General features: G+C 44.8%; 1 protein-coding gene across 1 annotated transcript in view; it reads right to left on the reverse strand.

Annotated features, from left to right (window-relative positions):
• LOC110520767 (serine/threonine-protein kinase ULK4) overlaps window positions 1-23275 on the reverse strand; it is a 209529-nt gene that overhangs the window by 76198 nt on the left and 110056 nt on the right. Inside the window, exons 34-35 of the mRNA XM_036937563.1 lie at window positions 20932-21024; window positions 14532-14717 (exon numbers count right to left, since the gene is read on the reverse strand). Of these exons, the coding sequence (XP_036793458.1) occupies window positions 14532-14717; window positions 20932-21024 (279 nt within the window). The remainder of the gene's footprint in view (window positions 1-14531; window positions 14718-20931; window positions 21025-23275) is intronic.

Here is a 23275-nt window from a genome sequence, read left to right on the forward strand (position 1 = left end):
TATAATACATAATGTCCTGTATAATGTAGACTGTATCTATAATACATCATGTCCTGTATAATGTAGCCTGTATCTATAATACATCATGTCCTGTATAATGTAGACTGTATCTATAATACATAATGTCCTGTAGAATGTAGCCTGTATCTATAATACATAATGTCCTGTATAATGTAGCCTGAATCTATAATACATCATGTCCTGTATAATGTAGCCTGTATCTATAATACATCATTTCCTGTAGAATGTAGACTGTATCTATAATACATCATGTCCTGTATAATGTAGCCTGTATCTATAATACATAATGTCCTGTATAATGTAGCCTGTATCTATAATACATCATTTCCTGTAGAATGTAGACTGTATCTATAATACATCATGTCCTGTATAATGTAGACTGTATCTATAATACATCATGTCCTGTATAATGTAGACTGTATCTATAATACATCATGTCCTGTATAATGTAGCCTGTATCTATAATACATCATGTCCTGTATAATGTAGCCTGTATCTATAATACATAATGTCCTGTAGAATGTAGACTGTATCTATAATACATAATGTCCTGTATAATGTAGACTGTATCTATAATACATAATGTCCTGTAGAATGTAGCCTGAATCTATAATACATCATGTCCTGTAGAATGTAGACTGTATCTATAATACATAATGTCCTGTAGAATGTAGCCTGTATCTATAATACATAATGTCCTGTATAATGTAGACTGTATCTATAATACATCATGTCCTGTAGAATGTAGCCTGTATCTATAATACATCATGTCCTGTATAATGTAGACTGTATCTATAATACATCATGTCCTGTAGAATGTAGCCTGTATCTATAATACATAATGTCCTGTAGAATGTAGCCTGAATCTATAATACATCATGTCCTGTATAATGTAGACTGTATCTATAATACATCATGTCCTGTAGAATGTAGCCTGTATCTATAATACATCATGTCCTGTATAATGTAGACTGTATCTATAATACATAATGTCCTGTATAATGTAGACTGTATCTATAATACATCATGTCCTGTAGAATGTAGCCTGTATCTATAATACATCATGTCCTGTATAATGTAGACTGTATCTATAATACATCATGTCCTGTAGAATGTAGCCTGTATCTATAATACATAATGTCCTGTAGAATGTAGCCTGTATCTATAATACATCATGTCCTGTATAATGTAGCCTGTATCTATAATACATAATGTCCTGTAGAATGTAGACTGTATCTATAATACATAATGTCCTGTAGAATGTAGCCTGTATCTATAATACATAATGTCCTGTAGAATGTAGACTGTATCTATAATACATCATGTCCTGTAGAATGTAGCCTGTATCTATAATACATCATGTCCTGTAGAATGTAGACTGTATCTATAATACATAATGTCCTGTATAATGTAGACTGTATCTATAATACATCATGTCCTGTAGAATGTAGCCTGTATCTATAATACATCATGTCCTGTATAATGTAGACTGTATCTATAATACATAATGTCCTGTAGAATGTAGCCTGTATCTATAATACATCATGTCCTGTATAATGTAGACTGTATCTATAATACATCATGTCCTGTAGAATGTAGACTGTATCTATAATACATCATGTCCTGTAGAATGTAGCCTGTATCTATAATACATCATGTCCTGTATAATGTAGACTGTATCTATAATACATCATGTCCTGTAGAATGTAGCCTGTATCTATAATACATCATGTCCTGTAGAATGTAGACTGTATCTATAATACATAATGTCCTGTAGAATGTAGCCTGTATCTATAATACATCCTGTCCTGTATAATGTAGCCTGAATCTATAATACATAATGTCCTGTAGAATGTAGACTGTATCTATAATACATAATGTCCTGTAGAATGTAGACTGTATCTATAATACATCATGTCCTGTAGAATGTAGACTGTATCTATAATACATCATGTCCTGTAGAATGTAGACTGTATCTATAATACATAATGTCCTGTAGAATGTAGACTGTATCTATAATACATCATGTCCTGTAGAATGTAGACTGTATCTATAATACATCATGTCCTGTAGAATGTAGACTGTATCTATAATACATAATGTCCTGTAGAATGTAGACTGTATCTATAATACATCATGTCCTGTAGAATGTAGACTGTATCTATAATACATCATGTCCTGTAGAATGTAGACTGTATCTATAATACATCATGTCCTGTAGAATGTAGACTGTATCTATAATACATCATGTCCTGTAGAATGTAGACTGTATCTATAATACATCATGTCCTGTAGAATGTAGACTGTATCTATAATACATCATGTCCTGTAGAATGTAGACTGTATCTATAATACATAATGTCCTGTATAATGTAGCCTGAATCTATAATACATAATGTCCTGTAGAATGTAGACTGTATCTATAATACATAATGTCCTGTATAATGTAGCCTGAATCTATAATACATAATGTCCTGTAGAATGTAGACTGTATCTATAATACATAATGTCCTGTATAATGTAGCCTGAATCTATAATACATAATGTCCTGTAGAATGTAGACTGTATCTATAATACATCATGTCCTGTAGAATGTAGACTGTATCTATAATACATAATGTCCTGTAGAATGTAGCCTGAATCTATAATACATCATGTCCTGTAGAATGTAGACTGTATCTATAATACATCATGTCCTGTAGAATGTAGACTGTATCTATAATACATCATGTCCTGTAGAATGTAGCCTGTATCTATAATACATAATGTCCTGTAGAATGTAGCCTGTATCTATAATACATCATGTCCTGTAGAATGTAGCCTGTATCTATAATACATAATGTCCTGTAGAATGTAGCCTGTATCTATAATACATCATGTCCTGTAGAATGTAGACTGTATCTATAATACATCATGTCCTGTAGAATGTAGCCTGTATCTATAATACATAATGTCCTGTAGAATGTAGCCTGTATCTATAATACATCATGTCCTGTAGAATGTAGACTGTATCTATAATACATCATGTCCTGTAGAATGTAGACTGTATCTATAATACATCATGTCCTGTAGAATGTAGACTGTATCTATAATACATCATGTCCTGTAGAATGTAGACTGTATCTATAATACATCATGTCCTGTATAATGTAGCCTGTATCTATAATACACAAACATCATGTCCTGTAGAATGTAGCCTGAATCTATAATACATAATGTCCTGTAGAATGTAGACTGTATCTATAATACATCATGTCCTGTAGAATGTAGACTGAATCTATAATACATAATGTCCTGTAGAATGTAGCCTGTATCTATAATACATAATGTCTTGTAGAATGTAGCCTGTATCTATAATACACCATGTCCTGTAGAATGTAGCCTGTATCTATAATACATAATGTCCTGTAGAATGTAGACTGTATCTATAATACATAATGTCCTGTATAATGTAGCCTGTATCTATAATACACAAACATCATGTCCTGTAGAATGTAGCCTGAATCTATAATACATAATGTCCTGTAGAATGTAGACTGTATCTATAATACATCATGTCCTGTAGAATGTAGACTGAATCTATAATACATAATGTCCTGTAGAATGTAGCCTGTATCTATAATACATAATGTCTTGTAGAATGTAGCCTGTATCTATAATACACCATGTCCTGTAGAATGTAGCCTGTATCTATAATACATAATGTCCTGTAGAATGTAGACTGTATCTATAATACATAATGTCCTGTAGAATGTAGACTGTATCTATAATACATAATGTCCTGTATAATGTAGCCTGTATCTATAATACACAAACATCATGTCCTGTAGAATGTAGACTGTATCTATAATACATAATGTCCTGTAGAATGTAGACTGTATCTATAATACATAATGTCCTGTAGAATGTAGACTGTATCTATAATACATCATGTCCTGTAGAATGTAGCCTGTATCTATAATACATCATGTCCTGTAGAATATAGCCTGTATCTATAATACATCATGTCCTGTAGAATGTAGACTGTATCTATAATACATAATGTCCTGTAGAATGTAGACTGTATCTATAATACATCATGTCCTGTAGAATGTAGACTGTATCTATAATACATAATGTCCTGTAGAATGTAGCCTGTATCTATAATACATAATGTCCTGTAGAATGTAGACTGTATCTATAATACATCATGTCCTGTAGAATGTAGCCTGTATCTATAATACATCATGTCCTGTAGAATGTAGACTGTATCTATAATACATAATGTCCTGTAGAATGTAGACTGTATCTATAATACATAATGTCCTGTATAATGTAGCCTGTATCTATAATACATCATGTCCTGTAGAATGTAGCCTGTATCTATAATACATCATGTCCTGTAGAATGTAGACTGTATCTATAATACATAATGTCCTGTAGAATGTAGCCTGTATCTATAATACATAATGTCCTGTAGAATGTAGACTGTATCTATAATACATCATGTCCTGTAGAATGTAGCCTGTATCTATAATACATAATGTCCTGTAGAATGTAGCCTGTATCTATAATACATCATGTCCTGTAGAATGTAGCCTGTATCTATAATACATCATGTCCTGTAGAATGTAGCCTGAATCTATAATACATCATGTCCTGTAGAATGTAGACTGTATCTATAATACACAAACCGTCCAACTAAGAAAATAAAAAATACATAACAGCACTGCAGGCACTTAAAGGAAAACTCTTCCCCAAAACTATCTTTTGGTAAAATGCATCATACCGGCAGACAGCACCAAAAATGACCACTATATTACATCAGGTGCTTTCTAGAACCTAAAAGGGTTCTTCGGCTGTCCCCATAGGATAACCCTTTGAAGATCCCATTTTGGTTCCAGGTAGAACCCTTTTGGGTTTCATGTAGAACCCTCGATGGAAAGGGTCCTACCTGGAACCATAAAGGGTTCTAGCTGGAACCAAAAAGGGTTCTCCTATGGGGACAGCCAAAGAACCCTTTTGGAAGCTTTTTATTTAAAGATTGTAAGGTTAGAAGATCCAGTGGAGGGCTGTATTACTGCTACATGAAGTGGATGGTGGGGTGAGGACAGAGAGGAGGCAGAGAGAGGTCTGGTCTACTGCCCTAGGGATTCCTGCTGTGGAAGTCAACAAGCTGAGAGGTGAGAAACCACAGGACATCAATGAGAGAGAAAAAGAGAGTGAGAGAGAGAAGGAAGGGAGGAGGGGGTAAAAGTGAAAGAGAAAAGGAGAGAGAGCAGGTTGGTTAACACATTAATGAGGTGAAGGGGCACTCGCCACAAAATGACGTCTTCTCTTTCTCCTCTGTCACTCAGACCCTTCACTCCTCCTCTTCCAGTTACCCATCTTCTGCTGGCTACTGACTACCTTACCTCTCCTCCCCAATACAATCATTACATAGATAGTATAGACACAGACCAGTCAACAATATGTGAATCCCAAATGGCACCCTGTTCCCTATAAAGTACAGCAATTCTTTCCAGAGCATTTACCCTTGGATGGTTTACCTTAACAATGTCCATAGCAGAGCTTCAGTTGAAATGTAAAGGTTGGGAGTTGCTTGGCAACAAACCTAATATCAAACATCACTCTCTTTCTTCCTGCCCAGAGGCTCCTTTGAAAATCTCCCATTTCCCAACTAATTGCTTTCATACTGATATCAAAAAGCAATGTCTCACGGTGTTGTTATCCATTACATTCAGTCATCAGTCAGGGTGGAGACACTTTTGAGACATATCAAAAAGCCTGAACATACAACCAGACCACAATATCAATTCATGGTCCCCGATACAGTAAGTAACTGCATAGGCTCACATCACATAAGTGCATTGTAGTCTGGGTATCTGAGCTGAACCAACAGGTTAAAGACTGTTTCAAATAATGCATCAATTAAAGCAGAAAACAGTGATGACATTCCTGAAGCCCAATCACTGTAACTGTGGCTCCTGTACAGTATTACTTCCATATTTCTCACTTCTCAGTTATTTTGGAATGGATAGTCCCCCGATTTCCCACCCCCAGGGAGAGAGAGAGAGAGAGACAACAAGGCAGGCTTGAGGTCAGCTGCCCTGCCATTCCTCTAGGCCAGCTCTGAATCACTCCCCACCACAAACACTGGAACAACAGTACAGTTCGTGGCCCCCAGCCACCCGACCTATCCAGTAGAGAACAACATACACACAAGCATACGCACACATGAACACACACACACAAACTGACTCTCTCTTCCTTTAATCTCTCTTTCCCTCTCTCTTTCGAGGTGCTGCTGACACCTCTGACAGCAGAGTTCTATAAAAGGCTGCTGATTGGAGGACCACCACATCATGGGACAGGGAGGCTGAGAAACACATGACTTTTCTCATCAACAAAACAACAGAGTGGAGTCGCTGCTCGGGCTGTGATGGTCATGGAATTATGGATGACAGCTATTGGACAGCAAAATGACCGCGGTCACCGTAATAACCGTTCAAATAGCCCCCCCCCACAGGCATTGCCTAGACAACTGAAGACTCGTTTGCTACAGCACCTGGCTTGTTTCAGCAAGGAGCAACAAATCACGATGTAGTGACTATATTACATGTCCATGTCCAAATGGACTCCACACGAATGCCCAGCCGTCCTGTCTTCAGACAGCTGTTCTTTCCACAGCCGCCCAGCCGTCCTGTCTTCAGACAGCTGTTCTTTCCACAGCCGCCCAGCCGTCCTGTCTTCAGACAGCTGTTCTTTCCACAGCCGCCCAGCCGTCCTGTCTTCAGACAGCTGTTCTTTCCACAGCCGCCCAGCCGTCCTGTCTTCAGACAGCTGTTCTTTCCACAGCCGCCCAGCCGTCCTGTCTTCAGACAGCTGTTCTTTCCACAGCCGCCCAGCCGTCCTGTCTTCAGACAGCTGTTCTTTCCACAGCCGCCCAGCCGTCCTGTCTTCAGACAGCTGTTCTTTCCACAGCCGCCCCCTTACCCCCTTTTTCGTGGTATCCAATTGTTAGTAATTACTATCTTGTCTCATCCCGTACGGGCTCGGGAGAGACGAAGGTCGAAAGCCATGCGTCCCCCGAAACACATCCCAACCAAGCCGCACTGCTTCTTAACATGTGTCGGAGGAAACACCGTGCACCTGGCGACCTTGGTTAGCGTGCACTGCGCCCGGCCCGCCACAGGAGTCGCTGGTGCGTGATGAGATAAGGACATCCCTACCGGCCAAACCCTCCCTAACCCGGACGACGCTGGGCCAATTGTGCGTCGCCCCACGGACCTCCCGGTCGCGGCCGGCTGCGACAGAGCCTGGGCGCGAGCCCAGAGTCTCTGGTGGCACAGCTAGCGCTGTGATAAAGTGCCCTAGACCACTGCGCCACCCGGGAGGCTTGTTTAAACGGTTATGACGGTTATTTTATTTCCATGACTGTCTTCATCCATAACTGTCAGTTACACGGATATACTGTAATTGTGCCAGACCCAGTTGCTGCTGCTGGTAAATGATTACAGTATGGTGCCAACATGAAACCAATACACTACAGTCAGTGGGAAAAGATGGGGGAAACTCATATGTACACATCATTAGAGTAGGGGGAAAGAAAACATTTTGGGATGTGGCTATGGATGATGATTCATTGATGCAAAACGAATTTCCCCATTGGGGACAATGTTTTCTACTACTACTACTACTGCTATAGCCTCGGCTTGCAGGCTTCCTCTGAGTGATGAACAAGTCTATGAAGTATGGTAACACACTATACTACTACAACACTATACTACTACTGCTACAACACTATACTACTACTACACTATACTACTACTACTGCTACTGCTGCTATAGCCTCGGCTTGCAGGCTTCCTCTGAGTGATGAACAAGTCTATGAAGTATGGTAACACACTATACTACTACAACACTATACTACTACTGCTACAACACTATACTACTACTGCTACAACACTATACTACTACTGCTACAACACTATACTACTAATACTACTACACTATACTACTACTACTGCTACTGCTGCTATAGCCTCGGCTTGCAGGCTTCCTCTGAGTGATGAACACGTCTATGAAGTATGGTAACACACTATACTACTACTGCTACAACACTATACTACTACTGCTACTGCTGCTATAGCCTCGGCTTGCAGGCTTCCTCTGAGTGATGAACATGTCATGTATTGTCATGTTGTGTCTTGTTTCTGTCCTTTCCCTTCACCCTGTCTCCCTCTGCTGGTCGTTATTAGGTTACCTTTTCTCCCCCTCTTTCCCCCAGCTGTTCCTTGTCTCCTCCTAACTACCTCGTCACCCCTTTTCCCACCTGTTCCCTTTTTCCCTCTGATTAGTCCTCTATATCTCTCTCTGTTTTTGTTCCTGTCTTTGTCGGATTCTTGTTTGTGTTTTTCATGCCTGAACCAGACTATCGTCATGTTTGCTGCAACCTTGTCCTGTCCTGTCGGAATCTGCCGGTCCATCTGAGCCTACCTATGTTTTGTTATTAAAGAAGTTCTGTTTACGTTAATTCGCTTTTGGGTCCTCATTCACGCACCGTAACAGAAGAATCCGACCAAGAATGGACCCAGCGACTTCGGATCCTCTCCACTCAGCCGTCGAGATCCAGGGAGCGATGCTAGGCAGACACGAGCAGGAATTGTCTGCTGCTCGACATGCCGTTGAGACCCTGGCCACCCAAGTCTCCAACCTCACAGAACAGGTTCACCATCTCCGCCTCGATCCACCGGCCACTTCCAGGGCTTTCGAATCTCCGGAGCCCAGAATCAATAACCCGCCGTGTTACTCTGGGGAGCCCACTGAATGCCGCTCGTTCCTCACCCAGTGTGATATTGTGTTTTCTCTCCAGCCCAACACTTACTCCAGGAGCACTGCTCGTGTCGCCTACGTCATATCTCTCCTTACTGGACGGGCTCGTGAGTGGGGCACGGCAATCTGGGAGGCAAGGGCTGAGTGTACTAACCAGTATCAGGACTTTAAGGAGGAGATGATACGGGTTTTTGATCGATCTGTTTTTGGGGAGGAGGCTTCCAGGGCCCTGTCTTCCCTATGTCAAGGTAATCGATCCATAACAGACTACTCTATTGAGTTTCGCACTCTTGCTGCCTCCAGTGGCTGGAACGAGCCGGCTTTGCTCGCTCGTTTTCTGGAGGGTCTCCGCGCAGAGGTAAAGGATGAGATTCTCTCCCGGGAGGTTCCTTCCAGCGTGGATTCCTTGATTGAACTCGCTATTCGCATTGAGCGACGGGTTGATCTTTGTCACCGAGCTCGTGGAAAGGAGCTCGCGTTCTCCGTTGCCCCCCTCTCCGCATCACTACCATCTTCCTCTGCCGGCTCGGGTGCTGAGCCTATGCAGCTGGGAGGTATCCGCATCTCGACTAAGGAGAGGGAACGGAGAATCACCAACCGCCTCTGTCTCTATTGCGGTTCTGCTGGTCATTTTGTCACTTCATGTCCAGTAAAAGCCAGAGCTCATCAGTAAGCGGAGGGCTACTGGTGAGCGCTACTACTCCTGTCTCTCCTTCAAGATCCTGCACTACCTTGTCGGTCCATCTACGCTGGACCGGTTCGTCAGCTTCCTGCAGTGCCTTAATAGACTCTGGGGCGGAGGGCTGTTTTATGGACGAGACCTGGGCTCGGGAACATGACATTCCTCTCAGACAGTTAAGGGAGTCCACGGCCTTGTTCGCCCTGGATGGTAGTCCTCTCCCCAGGATTCAGCGTGAGACGCTACCTTTAACCCTCACTGTTTCTGGTAATCATAGCGAAACCATTTCTTTTTTCATTTTTCGTTCACCTTTTACACCTGTTGTTTTGGGCCATCCCTGGCTAGTTTGTCATAATCCTTCCATTAATTGGTCTAGTAATTCTATCCTCTCCTGGAACGTCTCTTGTCATGTGAAATGTTTAATGTCTGCTATCCCTCCTGTTTCCTCTGTCTCTTCTTCACAGGAGGAGCCTGGTGATTTGACAGGGGTGCCGGAGGAATATCACGATCTGCGCACGGTGTTCAGTCGGTCCAGGGCCACCTCTCTTCCCCCACACCGGTCGTATGATTGTAGTATTGATCTCCTTCCGGGAACCACTCCCCCCCGGGGTAGACTATACTCTCTGTCGGCTCCCGAACGTAAGGCTCTCGAAGATTATTTGTCTGTAGCTCTTGCCGCCGGTACCATAGTCCCCTCCTCCTCTCCCGCCGGAGCGGGGTTTTTTTTTTGTTAAGAAGAAGGACGGGTCCCTGCGCCCCTGCATAGATTATCGAGGGCTGAATGACATAACAGTGAAGAATCGTTATCCGCTTCCTCTTATGTCTTCAGCCTTCGAGATCCTGCAGGGAGCCAGGTTTTTCACTAAGTTGGACCTTCGTAACGCTTACCATCTCGTGCGCATCAGGGAGGGGGACGAGTGGAAGACGGCGTTTAACACTCCGTTAGGGCACTTTGAATACCGGGTTCTTCCTTTCGGCCTCGCTAACGCTCCAGCTGTCTTTCAGGCATTAGTCAATGATGTCCTGAGAGACATGCTGAACATCTTTGTTTTCGTTTACCTTGACGATATCCTGATTTTTTCACCGTCACTCCAGATTCATGTTCAGCACGTTCGACGTGTCCTCCAGCGCCTTTTAGAGAATTGTCTTTTTGTGAAGGCTGAGAAGTGCTCTTTTCATGCCTCCTCCGTCACATTTCTCGGTTCTGTTATTTCCGCTGAAGGCATTAAGATGGATCCCGCTAAGGTCCAAGCTGTCATTGATTGGCCCGTCCCTAAGTCACGCGTCGAGCTGCAGCGCTTTCTCGGCTTCGCGAACTTCTATCGTCGTTTCATCCGTAATTTCGGTCAGGTGGCAGCTCCTCTCACAGCCCTTCTGTCAAGACGTGCTTTAAGTGGTCCGTTTCCGCCCAGGGAGCTTTTGATCTCCTCAAGAATCGTTTTACATCCGCACCTATCCTTGTTACACCTGACGTCACTAGACAGTTCGTTGTCGAGGTTGACGCGTCAGAGGTGGGCGTGGGAGCCATTCTTTCTCAGCGCTCCCTCTCTGACGACAAGGTCCACCCTTGCGCGTATTTTTCTCATCGCCTGTCGCCGTCGGAACGCAACTATGATGTGGGAAACCGCGAACTGCTCGCCATCCGCTTAGCCCTAGGCGAATGGCGACAGTGGTTGGAGGGGGCGACCGTTCCTTTTGTCGTTTGGACTGACCATAGGAACCTTGAGTACATCCGTTCTGCCAAACGACTTAATGCGCGTCAGGCGCGCTGGGCGCTGTTTTTCGCTCGTTTCGAGTTCGTGATTTCTTATCGTCCGGGCTCTAAGAACACCAAGCCTGATGCTTTATCTCGTCTCTTCAGTTCTTCAGTAGCCTCCACTGACCCCGAGGGGATTCTCCCTGAGGGGCGTGTTGTCGGGTTGACTGTCTGGGGAATTGAGAGGCAGGTAAAGCAAGCACTCACTCACACTCCGTCGCCGCGCGCTTGTCCTAGGAACCTTCTTTTCGTTCCCGTTCCTACTCGTCTGGCCGTTCTTCAGTGGGCTCACTCTGCCAAGTTAGCCGGCCATCCTGGCGTTCGGGGTACGCTTGCTTCCATTCGCCAGCGTTTTTGGTGGCCCACCCGGGAGCATGACACGCGTCGCTTCGTGGCTGCTTGTTCGGTCTGCGCGCAGACTAAGTCCGGTAACTCCCCTCCTGCCGGCCGTCTCAGGCCGCTTCCCATTCCCTCTCGACCGTGGTCTCACATCGCCTTAGATTTTGTCACCGGACTGCCTTCGTCAGCGGGGAAGACTGTTATTCTTACGGTTGTCGACAGGTTCTCTAAGGCGGCTCATTTTATTCCCCTTGCTAAGCTTCCTTCTGCTAAAGAGACGGCACAAATCATCATCGAGAATGTTTTCAGAATTCATGGCCTTCCGTCAGACGTCGTTTCGGACAGAGGTCCGCAATTCACGTCTCAATTTTGGAGGGAGTTTTGCCGTTTGATTGGGGCTTCCGTCAGTCTCTCTTCCGGCTTTCACCCCCAGTCTAACGGTCAAGCAGAACGGGCCAATCAGACTATTGGTCGCATCTTACGCAGTCTTTCTTTTCGCAACCCTGCGTCTTGGTCAGAACAGCTCCCCTGGGCAGAATACGCCCACAACTCGCTTCCTTCGTCTGCGACCGGGCTATCTCCTTTTCAGAGTAGCCTCGGGTACCAGCCTCCGCTGTTCTCATCTCAGTTCGCCGAGTCCAGCGTCCCCTCCGCTCAGGCTTTTGTCCAACGTTGCGAGCGCACCTGGAAGAGGGTCAGGTCTGCACTTTGCCGTTATAGGGCGCAGACTGTGAGAGCTGCTAATAAGCGTAGAACTAAGAGTCCTAGATATTGTCGCGGTCAGAGAGTTTGGCTCTCCACTCAGAACCTTCCCCTTAAGACCGCTTCTCGCAAGTTGACCCCGCGGTTCATTGGTCCGTTCCGTATTTCTCGGATCATTAATCCTGTCGCAGTGCGACTTCTTCTTCCGCGATATCTTCGTCGCGTCCACCCGGTCTTCCATGTCTCCTGTGTCAAGCCCGTTCTTCGCGCCCCCGCTCGTCTTTCCCCCCCCCCCATCCTTGTCGAGGGCGCACCCATCTACAGGGTCCGTAGGATTTTGGACAAGCGTCCTCGGGGCCGTGGTCATCAGTACCTAGTAGATTGGGAGAGGTACGGTCCTGAGGAGAGGAGTTGGGTTCCCTCTCGGGACGTGCTGGACCGTGCGCTGATCGATGATTTCCTCCGTTGCCGCCAGGTTTCCTCCTCGAGTGCGCCAGGAGGCGCTCGGTGAGTGGGGGGGTACTGTCATGTATTGTCATGTTGTGTCTTGTGTCTGTCCTTTCCCTTCACCCTGTCTCCCTCTGCTGGTCGTTATTAGGTTACCTTTTCTCCCCCTCTTTCCCCCAGCTGTTCCTTGTCTCCTCCTAACTACCTCGTCACCCCTTTTCCCACCTGTTCCCTTTTTCCCTCTGATTAGTCCTCTATATCTCTCTCTGTTTTTGTTCCTGTCTTTGTCGGATTCTTGTTTGTGTTTTTCATGCCTGAACCAGACTATCGTCATGTTTGCTGCAACCTTGTCCTGTCCTGTCGGAATCTGCCGGTCCATCTGAGCCTACCTATGTTTTGTTATTAAAGAAGTTCTGTTTACGTTAATTCGCTTTTGGGTCCTCATTCACGCACCGTAACAGAACAAGTCTATGAAGTATGGTAACACACTATACTACTACTGCTACTACACTATACTACTACTGCTACTGCTGCTATAGCCTCGGCTTGCAGGCTTCCTCTGAGTGATGAACAAGTCTATGAAGTATGGTAACACACTATACTACTACTGCTACAACACTATACTACTACTGCTACTGCTGCTATAGCCTCGGCTTGCAGGCTTCCTCTGAGTGATGAACAAGTCTATGAAGTATGGTAACACACTATACTACTACTGCTACAACACTATACTACTACTGCTACTGCTGCTATAGCCTCGGCTTGCAGGCTTCCTCTGAGTGATGAACAAGTCTATGAAGTATGATAACACACTATACTACTACTGCTACAACACTATACTACTACTGCTACTGCTGCTAAAGCCTCGGCTTGCAAGCTTCCTCTGAGTGATGAACAAGTCTATGAAGTATGGTAACACAAGACTGCTACTAATGCTACTACACTATACTACTGCTACTACACTATACTACTCCTACTACTACTGCTACCACTGCTACTACTGCTGCTACTACTACTGCTGCTCCTACTACTGATACTACTACTACTGCTACTGCTGCTACTACTACTGATACTACTACTATTGCTACTGCTGCTACGACTACTACTACTGCTACTACTGCTGCTACTACTACTGCTACTGATACTACTACTACTGCTACCACTGCTGCTACTACTACTGCTACTTCTGCTACTACTGATACTGCTGCTACTACTACTACTACTACTACTGCTACTACTACTACTACTACTACTGCTACTGCTGCTACTACTACTGCTGCTGCTGCTACTACTACTGCTGCTGCTACTACTACTACTCCTACTACTGCTGCTGCTACTACTCCTACTACTACTGCTGCTACTCCTACTGCTACTACTACTACTACTACTACTACTAGTACTATTACTATTAATACTGCTGCTACTACTACTACTACTACTGCTATTGCTGCTACTACTACTACTACTGCTGCTACTACTACTGCTGCTGCTGCTACTACTACTACTACTACTACTACTACTACTATTGATACTACTACTACTACTACTACTACTACTACTCTTACTACTACTGCTGCTACTACTACTGCTGCTGCTACTACTACTACTGCTGCTGCTACTACTGCTACTACTACTACTCCTACTACTGATACTACTACTACTGATACTACTACTACTACTACTACTACCACTACTACTGCTACTACTACTATTATAACACAGTAGTATCTTAAGCTGTAATTAGTGCTATAGGTGGGAGGGTTCTCTACTCACCAGGCGTTTGATGATACGGAGCAGTAGTCTGTGTTGTTTAGGCTGGGTCTGGAGCTGCAGCGCGTGGCTGAGGCTCTGGAGGTTCAGGGGGCTGAGGGAGTCAGGGCTGTCCCCTCCATACAGCTGCATCAGCAGGGACAGGCACTGACTGGTCTCCTCATACACCTCCACATCCTCACACGGCAGCTACATAACAGGGAACACACAAAAAGACAACTAAATATTATTTAGATGTGCCGGGGCTACCAAAAGTTTTCCAGAAATGGGATGCTCATCTGGGATATCTTTCTGCAATACTTCTACACAACAAAAGACCAGTAGTGTTAATTATGGTCTACTGTACTTTATTTTCAGAAAATCTTTTGGTTTCTGCTCTTAGGGAAATGTCAACCATGACACCTGTAATGAGATAACACAATCACCTGGTCCTGTGTGTAATCTCCAAACCACTTCTGCTAACTACAGTAGTGGAAGCTGTGAGGGGAGGACGGCTCATAATAATGGCTGGGATGGAGTAGAATGGAGTGAATGGTATGGTATCAAATATATGAAAACCATGTTTTTGATACCATTCCATTTATTCCATTCCAGCAATTATTATGAGCTGTTCTCCCCTCAGCAGCTTCCACCGACCTACAGCCTAGCCACCAGCAGACTAACGACAGCCAAGCCACCAGCAGGCTAATGACAGCCAAGCCACTAGCATGCTAACGACAGCCTAGCCACCAGCAGGCTAATGACAGCCAAGCCACCAGCAGGCTAATGACAGCTTAGCCACCAGCAGGCTAACGACAGCCAAGCCACCAGCAGGCTAACGACAGCCTAGCCACCAGCAGGCTAACGACAGCCTAGCCACCAGCAGGCTAACGACAGCCTAGCCACCAGCAGGCTAACGACAGCCTAGCCACCAGCAGGCTAACGACAGCCTAGCCACCAGCAGGCTAACGACAGCCTAGCCACCAGCAGGCTAACGACAGCCTAGCCACTAGCAGGCTAACTACAGCCTAGCCACCAGCAGGCTAATGACAGCCAAGCCACCAGCAGGTTAACGACAGCATAGTCACCAGCAGGCTAACGACAGCCTAGTCACCAGCAGGCTAACGACAGCCTAGACACCAGCATGCTAACTACAGCCTAGCCACCAGCAGGCTAATGACAGCCTAGCCACCAGCAGGCTAACTACAGCCTAGCCACCAGCAGGCTAACTACAGCCTAGCCACCAGCAGGCTAACTACAGCCTAGCCACCAGCAGGCTAACTACAGCCTAGCCACCAGCAGGCTAACTACAGCCTAGCCACTAGCATGCTAACTACAGCCTAGCCACCAGCAGGCTAACTACAGCCTAGCCACTAGCATGCTAACTACAGCCTAGCCACTAGCATGCTAACTACAGCCTAGCCACTAGCATGCTAACTACAGCCTTGTCAGTCTAGAAAAGAACCATTCCAAGAGGTGATAAACATCCCGCTTTAATTTTCACTTTATTCTTTGGTTCAATCTGGTCTCAAACTGGATTTGGTTCCTTCACCATTTCCCTGTCATCATCATCTCTGTATTTCCCTTCTCTTCATGTTGCCAGGTGTCAAATACCACTGATAGTGACAGGCTGCCATGGCAGCGATGAGTGACATATCAATCAGTGGGAGAAATCTCCATTAACTCAGCTGTCTCGTCTTCCCTTCCCTCTTCCATTCCACTTCTTCATACTCTGTAATGAGTGTCTCCGTCCCAAATGGCACCCCATTCGTTATATAGGGCCTGGTCAAAAGTAGTGCACTATAAAGGGAATAGGAATCCATTTGGGATACTCCCTTCGCCATGCTGCTATTCCATGGACAGCTCAGCCCATATTGGTGCTGAATAAGAGCCATGATGACGTCTCGGAAGGAGATTTAGAATGTATCCTGAGACTGATAAAAAATAACTCAGGTCTGTGCTGAAGGTACGTATGGGGGGGGTTACTGTGATAGGCAGTTCCATAGTTTCTGTTCCATTTCTATATTTCTGTGTCAAACAGTACTGACTGACTGATGAACCATCCATGGGAGGACTCTCTGTGCAACTAGGTGTAATAGTAGCCTGGTATCATGTCTGGTTGTGCTGTATAGCGAACTCCTATGATCATTATTTGGCAATAACAAACATATGAGTTGGCTATACAAAACAAACAGATGTGGGACCAGGCTAGGTATAGTGGCCCTGCCTTAATGAGAGTGTCTGCTGTTGACATTAGAGGCTAGGAGGCTAGGTATAGTTAGGTATAGTGGCCCTGCCTCGATGAGTGCCTGCTGTGGACATTAGAGGCTAAGGGGTTAGACTAGGGAGCTAGGCTAGGAGGCTAGGCTAGGGAGCGAGCCTAAGGCTAGGGGGTTAGGTATAGTGGTCCTGATGAGAGTGCCCGCTGTAGACATTAGAGGCTAGGGAGCTAGGTTAGGTATAGTGGCCCTGCCCTGATGTGTGCCTGCTGTGGACATTAGAGGCTAGGGGGTTAGACTAGGGAGCTAGGCTAGGAGCCTAGGGAGCTATACTAGCGGGCTAGGCTAGGGAGCTGCTAGGCTAGTGGGCTAGGCTAAGGGGCTAGGCTAGGGGGCTAGGGTAGGGGGCTTTGAAGCTTCATCAGCGAGTGAGAGAGAGACACTTTGGGTTATAAGCAATGGACCTTCTATAGGAACCCATCACATCACTGTGACCTAGTAATGAAACTGAGCTCAGCTCAGGGCTTCTCCCTCCAGTCCCCACCCAGTCCTCTATTTCAGTAAAAGCTAAAAGCTAGGGGCGTAATCACTGGGGTTTAGGCTCCTTTCACCGCTGATTTGTTGCTGCCCTCTTCTCCTCTTCCCCAGTCCCATGGGGCTAAGGGGCCAGGGGCGCAGAGAGGGCCTAATCCTGCCCCTCTTTTGTACGCCGGCCGCCACTCAGCACGAGCCAAATGCCGAAATCCCAAACAATGATCCAGAAAGAGCCCGCCCCTAGGTCTATCCCAAAAGGCCCGGCATTCTAAACTCCCTGCTGAAGCCAAACCCACCACTGAAAGGCTCTTTAGTCTCACTGTGCAGTCCTGTGCTGATAGTATTGGCATCTGAACAATACTAAGTCATAACAGACAAGAGTTAACACCTGCTTAGCAGGCTTTACATCAATATCCTGTTTACTCAACAGTGGTAGTAGATGCATCTAAAGAAGGATAAGAAATAACATGCAATGAATCCAATGCATGAAATCAAAGCTATTTAAGTGGGCTGAAAGAGGAGAGGGGAGCAACTAGTGGACTGACGTGTGGCAGTGCTGCCCTCTAATGCTGCCCTCAGAGTTCTGCTGCTGCCCTCAGAGTGCTGCTGCTGCCCTCAGAGTGCTGCTGCCCTCAGAGTACTGCTGCTGCCCTCAGAGTGCTGCTGCTGCCCTCAGAGTGCTGCTGCTGCCCTCAGAGTGCTGCTGCTGCCCTCAGAGTTCTGCTGCTGCCCTCAGAGTGCTGCTGCTGCCCTCAGAGTACTGCTGCTGCCCTCAGAGTGCTGCTGCTGCCCTCAGAGTTCTGCTGCTGCCCTCAGAGTTCTGCTGCTGCCCTCAGAGTTCTGCTGCTGCCCTCAGAGTGCTGCTGCTGCCCTCAGAGTGCTGCTGCCCTCAGAGTACTGCTGCTGCCCTCAGAGTGCTGCTGCTGCCCTCAGAGTGCTGCTGCTGCCCTCAGAGTACTACCCCCATCATGACATAATATACTTCCCCTGCCCTAAACAAATGTATTCATTAACTCACTCACACACGCACACACAGACGCAAACACACACACTCTCCCAGGCATACTCTAATTCTTTGTCAGTAAGTAACATTGAGAGGGATCCTGAGGTGTATTTACTAGGACACCTGCCTGTGTTGTTGAAGTCTGTATTTAACATGTGTTCAATAAGGCCTCTCTCTGCCTCAAAACACATACGTCTTCTTGATGCACTGTGCTGGTGAAGGGCTAGATATATTCATAAACATTCTTCAACATGCGGAGCAAATGTTAATTTACAGTCGCTGTAAAATTGCATATTATCAGGCACAGAGTTTGGGAGCTCATGCTAAATTGTATGTATTTGCATAATTTCCCATAAAATCCTTTGCTATCGCTGTAAAAAGAGGCAGGGTTATATCAGCAGTATAACACTGATTAGAGGTTTGGTTGTCTCCTTCCAAGACATGGCTGTTTATAGTGTGCAATCTGTTTGTGACAGACCACAAGTGGAGGTCACCGAGAGAGCAGGTTTGTGTTTCAGACCCTGTTGTGACACACTCTGTTCAGCCCCCCCCCTCCCCCATAATGACACAACATACCCCCCCTCCCCCATAATGACACAACATACTCCCCCTCCCCATAACAAATGTATTAATTTACACACACACAAACACACAAACAAAGCCCCAGTCAAACAGAAGCCTATTCAGACAGAGGTTGAGTGTGGTTCAACTGCAGGTCGCTGACTTCCAGGCAGGCACATTGTCATGCTCTCAGCTCACTGTTTTTATGCAGAAATATGTTGACACAAGGCTAGCAGTCTGGGCTGCTGGTGTACTGAGTGGTGGTGGTGGTGGTAGTGATTGTGGTGGGTGGGGCTGGTAGATTGAGTCACTCCCCTACGGCTCAGAGGGACAGCTTGGCTGGGGCTGAGACTGGGGCTGTGGAGGTGGATGAATCCTGGGTCTGGGTACAGGCTGTCTGCGTGTCTGTGGCCAGGGGTAAACACAGAGTGGGCTCCATGCAGCACCACGGGGCGTGCTGGCATAAAGCGTTTAAAAGGCCCTCCCAGTGGGTCTGTTCTCCTATGCCATCTGTGTGATTTACATGGCCAGAGGGGAGGCTTGCAGAGTGTTCCTATGTGTGTGTGTTCACTCAGTTCACTCACTCAGAAATACCAACTGAGAGTATGGTGGACCAGAGGTACTCTAGGGGGGAGGCAATATGGTGTGTGTGTGTACTCTGTGTGTGTGTGTGTGTGTGTGTACTCTTTGCTTTGCTATGTGTGTGTACTGTGTAGGAGTGTGGCGCTACCATGTGCAACAGATACAACTTGTCCACTGGAAGTCGTCAATCATTCAAGCCCCTGGTACTTTATGAAGGTGAGTTACCTTCTCCTAACCTCAAGGCCAAAGTTAGCCGTGAATGAGAAATACTTTTGAGAAATACGAAGGCCGGCGGAAATCCCAAATGCTTTTTATTTTAAGCCTATTTCACAGTGGAATGATGGGGCTAATAATAAAATGAAGTAGGTAACGCAATATCTACCCAATAACCTCAACTCTTCATTTTAAAACGCAGGAGCCATCTATCTCTGACGCTGTCATCATTATTCATAAATCTATTTCTATAGATTCTCATATCACAGAACCAGCAGAAACCATTAAACCACAATGGGTCGTCCATTATTGATGATGCGTTCAGAATCCACTCAGTTTATGATGTTGTATCAGCAACAGGTCAAGTTTTCAGGGGCTTGGTCAAAAGGCATGACTGACAATGAAAATATGATTTAATATTGATTCAAATGAATTATTTCAAGCTGACTATTTGATGTTTTATCATAAGACTAGCTACACTCTATTAGAATGGAAATGGGTCAATCACATCAAAAATACACTGGGAATGGATCATTACTTTTCCCTAACATATTTGTGTCATGTTGAATAATATTGGCAAAGATGAACCAGCATTTACCTGGCAGTGGCTAGCACTCTCTTCCAAACCCCTTGATCTGAGGGCTCCAGCACTTTTCAAACAACTTATATCAAGTCTTTTTGGATATCCTATATAAATACACTGCACTGTTTAAACTGTAATAATCACACATACAGTACTAACAGGCAGACAGACAGGTACAGACAGACAGACATACAGGTACAGACAGACAGACATACAGGTACAGACAGACAGACATACAGGTACAGACAGACAGACAGACAGACATACAGGTACAGACAGACAGACAGACATACAGGTACAGACAGACAGACATACAGGTACAAACAGACAGGTACTAACAGACAGACAGACAGACAGACAGACAGACAGACAGACAGACAGACAGACATACAGGTACAGACAGACAGACATACAGGTACAAACAGACAGACATACAGGTACGTACGTACAGACAGACAGACAGACAGACAGACAGACAGACAGACAGACAGACAGACAGGTACAGACAGACAGACATACAGGTACAAACAGACAGACATACAGGTACGTACGGACAGACAGACAGACAGACAGACAGACAGACAGACAGACAGACAGACAGACAGACAGACATACATACAGGTACAAACAGACAGACATACAGGTACAAACAGACAGACATACAGGTACAGACAGACAGACAGACAGACAGACAGACAGACAGACAGACAGACAGACACCATGTCTTACCATCTGAATGAGCAGGGATGTGAGTTGTGTCAGAGGTTTGTTGATGAGCAGGAGGTCCTCTGCAGCCTGGGTCTCTCCCTGGGACTCAGCTCCCTGTAGCACGCACGCACACACAGAGAGAGAGAGAGAGATCAGTTGACTGCCTTCAGATCAGAACTGTTGATTGACAACAGTAGGTTATTGTTTTCGTCTCAGCAGTAAAGAAAATGAGAAATCAATACTGTAGGAAAGAGGTAAAACAGAGAGATGAGTGAAGGGTGTTGAGACAGACAAACAGACAGACAGACGGACAGACACACAGGCGGACAGGTACACACAGGCAGCACTGTGTTGAGCTAGGTTTCATCACATCTGCTAAATATTTGGCTGAGGTCTGAGATGAACCAAGTGCAAGTCTTGTCCTGGGTAGAACACTAATACTAGTCCTGTTGAACAGCTGTAACAGTGTTGTTTAGGTTAGTACAGTAGAACAGTATTACTAGTCCTGTTGGACAGCTGTAACAGTGTTGTTTAGGTTAGTACAGTAGAACAGTATTACTAGTCCTGTTGGACAGCTGTAACAGTGTTGTTTAGGTTAGTACAGTAGAACAGTATTACTAGTCCTGTCGGACAGCTGTAACAGTGTTGTTTAGGTTAGTACAGTAGAACAGTATTACTAGTCCTGTCGGACAGCTGTAACAGTGTTGTTTAGGTTAGTACAGTAGAACAGTATTACTGGTCCTGTTGGACAGCTGTAACAGTGTTGTTTAGGTTAGTACAGTAGAACAGTATTACTAGTCCTGTTGGACAGCTGTAACAGTGTTGTTTAGGTTAGTACAGTAGAACAGTATTACTAGTCCTGTCGGACAGCTGTAACAGTGTTGTTTAGGTTAGTACAGTAGAACAGTATTACTAGTCCTGTTGGACAGCTGTAACAGTGTTGTTTAGGTTAGTACAGTAGAACAGTATTACTGGTCCTGTTGGACAGCTGTAACAGTGTTGTTTAGGTTAGTACAGTAGAACAGTATTACTAGTCCTGTTGGACAGCTGTAACAGTGTTGTTTAGGTTAGTACAGTAGAACAGTATTACTAGTCCTGTTGGACAGCTGTAACAGTGTTGTTTAGGTTAGTACAGTAGAACAGTATTACTAGTCCTGTCGGACAGCTGTAACAGTGTTGTTTAGGTTAGTACAGTAGAACAGTATTACTGGTCCTGTTGGACAGCTGTAACAGTGTTGTTTAGGTTAGTACAGTAGAACAGTATTACTAGTCCTGTTGGACAGCTGTAACAGTGTTGTTTAGGTTAGTACAGTAGAACAGTATTACTAGTCCTGTTGGACAGCTGTAACAGTGTTGTTTAGGTTAGTACAGTAGAACACTATTACTAGTCCTGTTGGACAGCTGTAGCAGTGTTGTTTAGGTTAGTACAGTATAACAGTATTACTAGTCCTGTTGGACAGCTGTAACAGTGTTGTTTAGGTTAGTACAGTAGAACAGTATTACTAGTCCTGTTGGACAGCTGTAACAGTGTTGTTTAGGTTAGTACAGTAGAACAGTATTACTAGTCCTGTTGGACAGCTGTAACAGTGTTGTTTAGGTTAGTACAGTAGAACAGTATTACTAGTCCTGTTGGACAGCTGTAACAGTGTTGTTTAGGTTAGTACAGTAGAACAGTATTACTGGTCCTGTTGGACAGCTGTAACAGTGTTGTTTAGGTTAGTACAGTAGAACAGTATTACTAGTCCTGTCGGACAGCTGTAACAGTGTTGTTTAGGTTAGTACAGTAGAACAGTATTACTAGTCCTGTCGGACAGCTGTAACAGTGTTGTTTAGGTTAGTACAGTAGAACAGTATTACTAGTCCTGTTGGACAGCTGTAACAGTGTTGTTTAGGTTAGTACAGTAGAACAGTATTACTAGTCCTGATGGACAGCTGTAACAGTGTTGTTTATGTTAGTACAGTAGAACAGTATTACTAGTCCTGTTGGACAGCTGTAACAGTGTTGTTTAGGTTAGTACAGTAGAACAGTATTACTAGTCCTGTTGGACAGCTGTAACAGTGTTGTTTAGGTTAGTACAGTAGAACAGTATTACTAGTCCTGTTGGACAGCTGTAACAGTGTTGTTTAGGTTAGTACAGTAGAACAGTATTACTAGTCCTGTTGGACAGCTGTAACAGTGTTGTTTAGGTTAGTACAGTAGAACAGTATTACTAGTCCTGTTGGACAGCTGTAACAGTGTTGTTTAGGTTAGTACAGTAGAACAGTATTACTAGTCCTGTCGGACAGCTGTAACAGTGTTGTTTAGGTTAGTACAGTAGAACAGTATTACTAGTCCTGTCGGACAGCTGTAACACCACTAGTCTCA

Source organism: Oncorhynchus mykiss, chromosome 2, assembly GCF_013265735.2.
Source record: "Oncorhynchus mykiss isolate Arlee chromosome 2, USDA_OmykA_1.1, whole genome shotgun sequence".
Lineage (NCBI taxonomy): Eukaryota > Metazoa > Chordata > Actinopteri > Salmoniformes > Salmonidae > Oncorhynchus > Oncorhynchus mykiss.